The sequence below is a fragment of the Cibotium barometz genome, chromosome 7, assembly GCF_041138505.1.
Source record: "Cibotium barometz isolate CiBa-2024 chromosome 7, ASM4113850v1, whole genome shotgun sequence".
Lineage (NCBI taxonomy): Eukaryota > Viridiplantae > Streptophyta > Polypodiopsida > Cyatheales > Cibotiaceae > Cibotium > Cibotium barometz.
Window position 1 is genome coordinate 839,925 of NC_141052.1, and position 8,570 is coordinate 848,494.

The following is an 8,570-nucleotide window of genomic DNA, read 5'->3' on the forward strand; positions in this document are numbered from 1 at the left end:
CAATGACATGACAAGGTAGTGGTTTTACCTTTATAGTCTATACTTTCCTAGATAACTCCTCGGTGTTCTTTAGTAGACAAAGAGATCGCAGCATTTCCATAAGCTTCCTAGCCTCCAAGGACATTATGTCTTATGTGGATAGTTGTGGCTTTAATATGGCTGACATTCTCACTTGGATGGCTATAACCTGTTCTGAAGATACCAACCCTATAAAATTTGTTGTTAGCATCCTCTAATGCATGTAAAGCTTCCTCCACCATACTCTTACAACAATAAGCAAGACGTGTTCCAGCTATAGTACACATTTCTTCTATCACATCCTTGTGAACATCACCATATGCAGCCATGATCTTTGTACATTTGCTATCTTTTCTAGGAGAAGCATCCGAAGGTGTAGTAGAGTCAACACCAGACATCAAAATATCAAACTTCCTCCTCTTTGATCATAATAGATTGAGAAAAGGTTGCCCAATCCACCCTATACTTTGATTTCTATTTTGCAATTAGTTGGGATTTGATGTGTGTTTGACTCTAGCAGTTTGAGTGGAAATTATGTTAGACCGCATGTTGTGTTTTCTTTCAATTAATTCATTTTGTACTATCCATCTAATGATATTTAATCATGTGCCAATTATAATGATAAAAATGTGAGGTCAAGCACTTAATTCTCAAACATTTTGAAATTCATACAATTAAGTACAAACGACATGCAGTAGTGATATTATTGAAGAACATAGCATTATAATTAATGTAGCTTGTTGCATGATTCTAGTTATTATCAGGTACAGTTCAAGCTCTTTCTTTTGATGAGAAGAATGGAAAACTCCTTTACTAAGTCACTTTCATACAAGATAATTGTTGTAGGTAAAATCCTTTCATGGTCTTATTCTAAAGGAAGATCATTGAAGATTAGATATCTTAAGGGATTAATTGAGTGCAAATATGTACATCTCTTTTGACTAAAATTATTTTGAAAATGGTTTTTTTAAAACCATATGTAAAATCTTGAACGTGATGAAATGATTCCAACATACAAATTGCATGAAAAGGCAAAATGACCATCACTTTTAGCAAATTATATGTTCAAAATCCTTCTTGTTGATGTGATGGCTGCAAGATAATTGCAAATAGTATTCATATTTCTTTACTTCAAGTTTAAATTGATAGAACAAAGCTCGAAAATCTAGTAGTACGTGCATTTTGTAGTAGAATTTGATGAGATCGTAGGATGGAAGAGTATTAAATCTAACCTACATTTTTTAAAGATGAACTCTCTATATTGCCTTAAATCATTAGGTAGACATTTGACCTTCTAAAACAACAACACTTTTGGTAGGAATTAATTGATGTCATCAAGCTTATGCACAATCTTTTACTATGGATTAAAGTACTATAGTGACTTATGCATAAGAAGTTTTACTATATTGGATTAAAGTATTATAAGAAAGACCTTCTAAAAAGATAGTTGAAAGTAAGAACTGAATGATGCCATCATAGCTTATGCACAATCTTTTACTATGGATTAAAGCAACAATAAGCATAAGTTATTGCTTTAATCCATAGTAAAAGATTATCCATGGCATCATTTAGTTTTTTTTCGATCTTGTTTCTATTATCCAACATAATCGTAAAACATGTTGACCATAAGTACATAGCTTTAATCCATTATAGTAAAGGGGTTGTGCATAAGCTATGATGATATCATTTAGTTCTTCCTCTACAAAGTAATGCTATATATCGTTTTTACAAGATTAAATATGACACTCGAAAAGTAGGAGGAGACAAAAGTAGATTCTCTGTCATTGTAGAAGGAGTCTCGATCCTTGAAGCTCCATCTAAGAGTATATGTAAGCGAAGCTAGGTGTGAAGTTGCATGGGATGGTGAAAGTAATGATGTCCATTTTTCTAAGCTCTCTTCAGGAGGGGAGCACCAATTAAGAGCCAAGGCTCAATGGAATAATGAACACACAAGATAAAATGATGTTCATGAGTCCCATCAAGTGGGGGTAGGGCATCTCTTCTCTTCTCTATATTATATTTAAGAAGAGTTTCACAAAGCTGGCACGTGGCAAGAATTTGGAGGTTCGTGAAGGAGAGGAGGAGGTTTGGGTAGAATTTGATTTTGGAAGCCTCAAGAGAAGTTCGAAGCACGAAGCCCCAACTAGTAAAAGTAAATGGGGCACGCAGGATTCCACGATCACTTCAAAATCTCCATAAGAAGAAGAACAGTTGTCTAAGACATCCTCCTTTTGTCAATGGCGACCTCCTCCTCCTTTTCAATGGCCTTCCTTCTACAGTATAGTGGACATACCTACACCCATCCACACACACACACACACACTTAGTTGTACCCTCTTGTCCGTATCCATCTTCTTACACGGAACTTAGACGGTGCCTCCTTTGCATCATGCACTGGCGATGCAAGCAAAAACGACTTGTCTGCCTTCATTGTGTTGACAAGAGCTTAGAAACCAAAGCTAAATGCGCGATTTACTATCCTAGATCAGTAAGTCGAGAGCCACCGCTCTGATCCTATAATAAGCCATCTAAGAAATTAAAGCAGCTCAACACACTAATTCTAATCTCCTTGATTAACGCTGATTCTCTCGTAAACCACCATGACCAGCTTCTTGTTGCGAATGATTACCAAACAAGGAACACCTTAGCATAAACATATTTGAGCTTTAATGATCTGCATTAATTCTTTGGGCTTATGCTGATCATCACGCGAGACTGGCAGCTGGCCGGATATGGGAATTACTGCAGCCGCATTGAGCATGCTATTCGCCGTCGCAGCTACATGCAGACCCATACTAATCAATATCCGCGAGAAAAGCGAGTTACTTGAGGTTAATTATGCATTAGAGAGCGATTATAACATTGCTCCGCTTGTGCCCGCATTGCTGGTTTTTGGCGACTCCACCGTAGACGCGGGAAATAATAATCACCTCATCACCATCTCTCGCAGTGATTTCCGTCCCTACGGCAGAGATTTCATCTCCAGCAAGCCCACCGGCAGATTCTGCAATGGCATGCTTGTCACAGATTACATCGGTAGGATTGATCAGAAACCACCTTCAATTATACAACGCCGTTAACCAAGCTCATTAATCACGCTTAGCAAGCCTTTGATTACAAATGAATCCATTTGATCAGCTAAACCAAAGCGCAATTAACGGCCCCAAACCAATTTTCTCACTATTTTTACTTTAATGAGCTTGGATTTGTCAATCTTTATCTTTTTTGCAGCCTCCATGGTCGGTCTACACTCAAAGACAGTGGCTTATTTAGACATAGATTATCGTAGGAAGAGAGAGATTAAGCTTCTAAGCAAGCCATTAGAGCTTGAGGTTAGCTTTGCGTCTGCTTCATCGGGCATCTATGACAGCACAGCCCAACATTTTGTAAGTGAAGCTCTCATGAATGCCACTATGTTTATGCAGGATTAACTGAAAATTTCTGTTTTTGATAAAACAAGAAGTATTATAATGGATTTGTTGACAGAGTAGCTGGATGATGATGTATGTGCAGAATGCGTTGCCTCTAAGCAAGCAGATGGGTCACTTCAAAGACTACAGGCAAGGGCTGATAGCAGAGTTTGGGGAAGAGGGTGCGTTGGAGATTCTGAACAACGCATTCTACATCATAAGCACCGGCACTAATGACTATTTGAACAACTACTTGTTCAATCCCTACTTGAGAGCAAAGTACAGCCTCCCGGAGTTCCAGAACTTGCTGCTTGGCCTGTGTGCCCAATTCATCCAGGTGGACCAAATTATCACCAAAACCACCCCTCTAATCTCTCCCTCAGGTTTTCTCTTCTTTTTTTTTTCTTCTTCTTCTTCTCACAGGTTTCATCACCCCCTTCTTCTTAATCAAATTTGCAAATAATAATAATAATAATAATAATAATAATAATGAATTTACAAGGTTTATCAAGACGTTGCGTTGATCCATATCCATCTCTTAGCCAACATTTAATCCATCTTGTATTAACCTTACATCATTAAGAATTATTAGATATGTCTTAAGAATTATTAGAAATGTCTTATTAATACCTTACATCAGATACATCTCTTATTATCAACCTGAACTATATTTGCGTCCTATATATCTAATCCCTCGGCCTATGTCTTCTCAGTAACGATTTATGAGGATTATAACTTTTTTTTATTTTAAAAAAAAAAGCTCTTTAATGTTATGCCCAATTAAACCCAGCATTGAATTTGTGCTAAAATATAATACTCCTTGTATTGAAATTTAATTATTGGTGATGATTACGATGATGCGGCCTAATAATTGCTTGATTATGAATGTGTGTACACTAACTAGCGCAAATTATAACAGGAGCTTTATGATTTAGGAGCTAGGAGAATTGGGGTGGTCTCTCTTCCCCCGTTCGGGTGCTTGCCTGCAATGATAACATTGTACAGGCAGAAGACTAATGGATGTGTGGAGCATCTCAATCAACACGCAGTCTCATTCAACAAGGGGCTCCAAGAAACCATGGCTGCATTGAGAGGAGAGCTAAGTGGGGTAAAGCTAGCATACATGGACAGCTATAATGTGCTCTCGGATACTGTGAACAACCCGGCCAACTATGGTAACTTAAGTGCACAATATCTTCACCATCATGCACAAATCTTGTTTTAGTTTTGCAAAGGCCAACTTTGTTGAACAAATTTCTTGTGGTCAATTTATGAATATTCATAGCTGATCAAGTTATTGATATTTATTAACAAATTTCTTGTGAATCATTTTTTATACATGAAACTGGGCCTCGAGGACTTCCATAAAACAGCAGTTGGGCTTTGTTGAAGTTGACCTTTGATGAGAGCAGATTAGTGCTCCTGATGTTGCTAAAGTCTTTCTGAAGGAAATATTCAGACTCCATGGATTGCCTAGAAGGATAGATTTGGGAAAGCTTGGCTAGAGTAATCTTTTAGGGGTTATTGTATCTTTCTAATAAGACGACAACAAAGCATCATTGGGGTGACCATATACTTAAAATAGATGAGTGGCTAAAAATATGAAGCTTCAAAAAGTTCAAATCACAACAAATAGCTTTCCAAGTTTTTTTTAAAGATGACGATTATTTATTCACATGGCATTCTTGAAACATTCAAACCAATATTCAACATAAGTAATGTGTATGTTGTGGAAACCTTTGCAGTAGTAATGCCTTCTACCAAGACTTTTGGCATGTAGAACCTTTCTTCTTCTTCTTCTTCTTCTTTGGGGCAAAGAAATTATGCAAGCTTGAACAAATAATTTTTTTGGCAAAGAAATGGTATCACATGATGAGAAGGAAGTTTAATTGTTTAAAAGCAATGTAGTAGATTGTGGTGCACTGTTTATCTACAAATCTTACAATGTTGTGCACATTGTTGGAGGAGTTGACCACAACATGTGTTGTTTACAGGTTTGAAACAAGCTCAAAAGGCATGTTGTGGAAGTGGTAAGCTTGAGGTGGGGCTTTTTTGCAACAAGCTAACAATAGGTACTTGTGAAGATGCAACAAGCTACGCATTTTGGGATAGCTTTCATCCAACAGACCGAATGAACCAAATCTTGGCTGCCAAAATATTTGAACAAGTATGGACTCAACTTGGGATTGAAGAACCATATGCATATTATTGCAAACATGCAATGGATGATGTGAGTTGCAAAGAAATTATTAAAAACCTCTTTCACCTTCACCTATTGAAAAATGTGAAGGATGACAGATTCCTTAAATAGTTTGTTTGTAATGTTCTGCTTTCAAAGCTTCTTTTAGGGGATTTACCTTTCTGTACATATCAGTAAAAGAGTGTTGCTTGGAAAATAAATATAACTATTTAAACCTTAAATCATTTAGAGCTTCCTAGCTTAAGACTTTGAATGTCTCTTTATAGGTTCCCCACAAATCGAAGAAACATGCAATGGTCGTGAACAAATGGAGGTGGAAGATTTTTCTACTTGGATGCCTTCTCTTTATAATCCAATTATTCAACAATTCTTTCCAAATATGATTGCTCTAGGTACTTAAAGGCATTGTCATCGAACAAAAAGGGATTTCTATTTTTCGACCATACTCAAACTCCTTGGAACACAAAAAGTGAAAGGCTCTTTTAAAATAAAATTATCACCTTGGATGAAGATTCATTCAAAAATGAATTTCTTTTGACATCATGGAGTTACATTTATTGATTTCATTTTTTGCTAATTTATTTTAGATAAAAGTGAGATGAAAGTGAAGAGGTGAAAGTGAACCATATACACATGATCTCAAATTAAGTCATTATTGTGTTGAGCATTGGAAAATCTCTCTCTCTCTCTCTCTCTCTCTCTCTCTCTCTCTCTCTCTCTCTCTGCAACACACACACACACACACACACATACATATGCAATGCACCTGCCACTTTATTCATCAAGGATTGAAAAGTGGTAGGTGCATTGCATATCCCAAATGACATGTATAACCATGTAGTGATAAAGACCCCTCTCAGTCCTAAATGCCATCTTATATTCATTGCCAATCTTCATCCTTATTTGATGGTATCCGGGATCTCAAGTACTCATCCAATAATTTTTGACATGTTGAATACATCCTTGTACTCATGCCTTGTGCACATCCTTCTTGTTGACATCATTGTCATCATCCTTGCAAAGCTATAATACGTATACATAATCCATCTTCTTGAGCTCTCTTAAGCTGAGTAGCATTCATCAAGGTAAGCTTTGATGCATTGACTCCCATCAATGTGATACTCCATTCACCATGAATAAACCATAGAAAACCTTGCTTTAGATTCATATTGAAGGATACAAGACTTGAGAGATAATCACAACCGAGAACCATGTCGATGGGTCGCATGTCAAAAACAAGCAAATCAGCTTTGCATTCTGTGTATTGTTTTGATAGCTCCAAACTCACATCTTGACACATAATTGTACAATCCATTGTAGCCCCATTTTGCCATTTGAACTTCGTGACAAGTTTCCAAAGGTATGGGGTGTAATTTGAGGTCACTACATAATGACTTCTTATTTACAAAACTATGCATACTTCCGCTATCCACCAAAACATGAGTCTGCCATTGACATTGACCTTGAATCTTAAAGTGTTTGTACACTTGCATCCCGCATAAGAATCAATGATGAGATAAGGCACACAAATTATGCTTCATGCTTGCCGGATCAAAAGTACACATAGGCATCCCAACATCATACTCTTGCAAAGTCTCTTACAATGTACCACTGTGGTCAAAGGAAACTCCTCATCTAGTGTATGATTATCATCACTCTCAATGAACTCATTTGCAATCACCAAAGACCTCATTATCTTTGTCATGTTCATCTTCATCAATGACTTGAGATAAGACCATATTGATAGTGACATTTCTAAATTTTCATGTCTTATTGTTCTCCTTATGCCACTTCTCACCCCTTATTGATTCGGTCTTTGTTCATGAACTTGCTTTTGTTGACACCATCATTGGGAGGCTTTCCATCCCCACTTGAAGTTTTAGAAGGAGTTGACCCAAATCTGAAATTTAGCTTGGAACCACCACCATAGACGAGAGGATACCTAAGAATGCTTTTCTCCCTCTATTTTTGCATTTAGGATTCACTTTTCTCAAATATGCATCTGTGCAGGACTCTCTATGTATGCAGCACTTTTGTGAAGATCTTCTCTATAACCCTCTCTGCTGAGCGTTGCGAGTCATGGATACGAGCTATGTAGCTACAGATATGACTTCTCAAAGGTATCCAGATTTTAATAGTACATAATTACTATAGGGAGTTGTGGTGGATACTTTTAGAGGAAATATTAACTCTTTTTTAAATGGTTATATATTGGCACAAGGAAATGGTGACATCTCCGTCACAACAACTACACAGATACAACCTCTGCAACTACTACAAATATGGATATTTCTCAAGAATTTGCAAAAGAATGTAACCACGCGGCTTCTACATCTAAAAGGAAGACTTTGAGAGCATATTGGGTAGAACACAAACGAAAGCAACGAGCAAGATTTAATAATATGGTGACTCAAGACAATGGTGTGGTAGATAGAAGACATAAGATATGCCAAGCTATGGTGTAATGCTTTGATCAAGAGACTATGGGAATGGACTCAAGTATTCAAAATGAGATTTTCCAACAACTTCTTCACATTAGGAATTTTTTGGACCCAAAGAGGGCCTCTTGGATTAACTTTTGATTAGGAATGGACCAATAGGAAGAGGGCTGGGTGCACATTTTTTACTTCTTTTACCCTAGGGGGCCTAGGCTTTGGTTTGCTAATGGGGCCTAATTACTACTCTTGTCTCCCTACCTCTTGGGCCCAAACTTAGAGGTCCCCCCACCTAGAATCGCGCAGATGAAAAACCCTAAAAATTAAAAATTTTTAATTTTTTCCCAAAAGTGTGTTTTCCCTCTCAAACTTCCCCCCAACATACTCTAGGTTTGGAAAGCTCATTTTGAACCTCTTTCTTCCTCTTCTAAGCTCTCCATTGCTGTAGAAACTCCATACCTCTCACGCTCTCCCTCCTTGTCAAGCTTCCTCAGTCTCAAGCTCCCT

At 37.3% G+C, this 8,570-nt stretch overlaps 1 protein-coding gene across 3 annotated transcripts; it reads left to right on the top strand.

Annotated features, from left to right (window-relative positions):
- The first annotated feature begins 2,125 nt into the window (after positions 1-2,125).
- On the top strand, positions 2,126-6,170 carry LOC147636555 (GDSL esterase/lipase At5g03810-like). 3 transcript variants are annotated; one of them, XM_086799982.1, is made up of 6 exons: positions 2,126-3,054; positions 3,250-3,404; positions 3,532-3,811; positions 4,364-4,603; positions 5,423-5,658; positions 5,895-6,170. In XM_086799982.1, exons 1-6 carry the CDS (start codon positions 2,751-2,753, stop codon positions 6,009-6,011), a joined length of 1,332 nt encoding a protein of 443 aa, XP_086656108.1. In that variant the 5' UTR covers positions 2,126-2,750; the 3' UTR covers positions 6,012-6,170. The 3 variants fall into 3 exon arrangements, with proteins under 3 accessions (XP_086656108.1, XP_086656110.1, XP_086656109.1); XM_086799984.1 differs by having other exon boundaries at positions 2,131-3,054; positions 5,423-5,595; XM_086799983.1 differs by having other exon boundaries at positions 2,137-3,054; positions 3,532-3,765; positions 4,348-4,603.
- The last annotated feature ends 2,400 nt before the right edge of the window (positions 6,171-8,570 follow it).

Excerpts from the sequence above, each read along its gene's own strand:
- LOC147636555 (XM_086799982.1), top strand. The coding sequence starts at position 2,751 with ATGGGAATTACTGCAGCCGCATTGAGCATGCTATTCGCCGTCGCAGCT. Across the intron at positions 4,604-5,422 it reads GAACAACCCGGCCAACTATG|GTTTGAAACAAGCTCAAAAG; the intron begins GTAACTTAAGTG and ends TGTTGTTTACAG. Across the intron at positions 5,659-5,894 it reads GCAAACATGCAATGGATGAT|GTTCCCCACAAATCGAAGAA; the intron begins GTGAGTTGCAAA and ends GTCTCTTTATAG.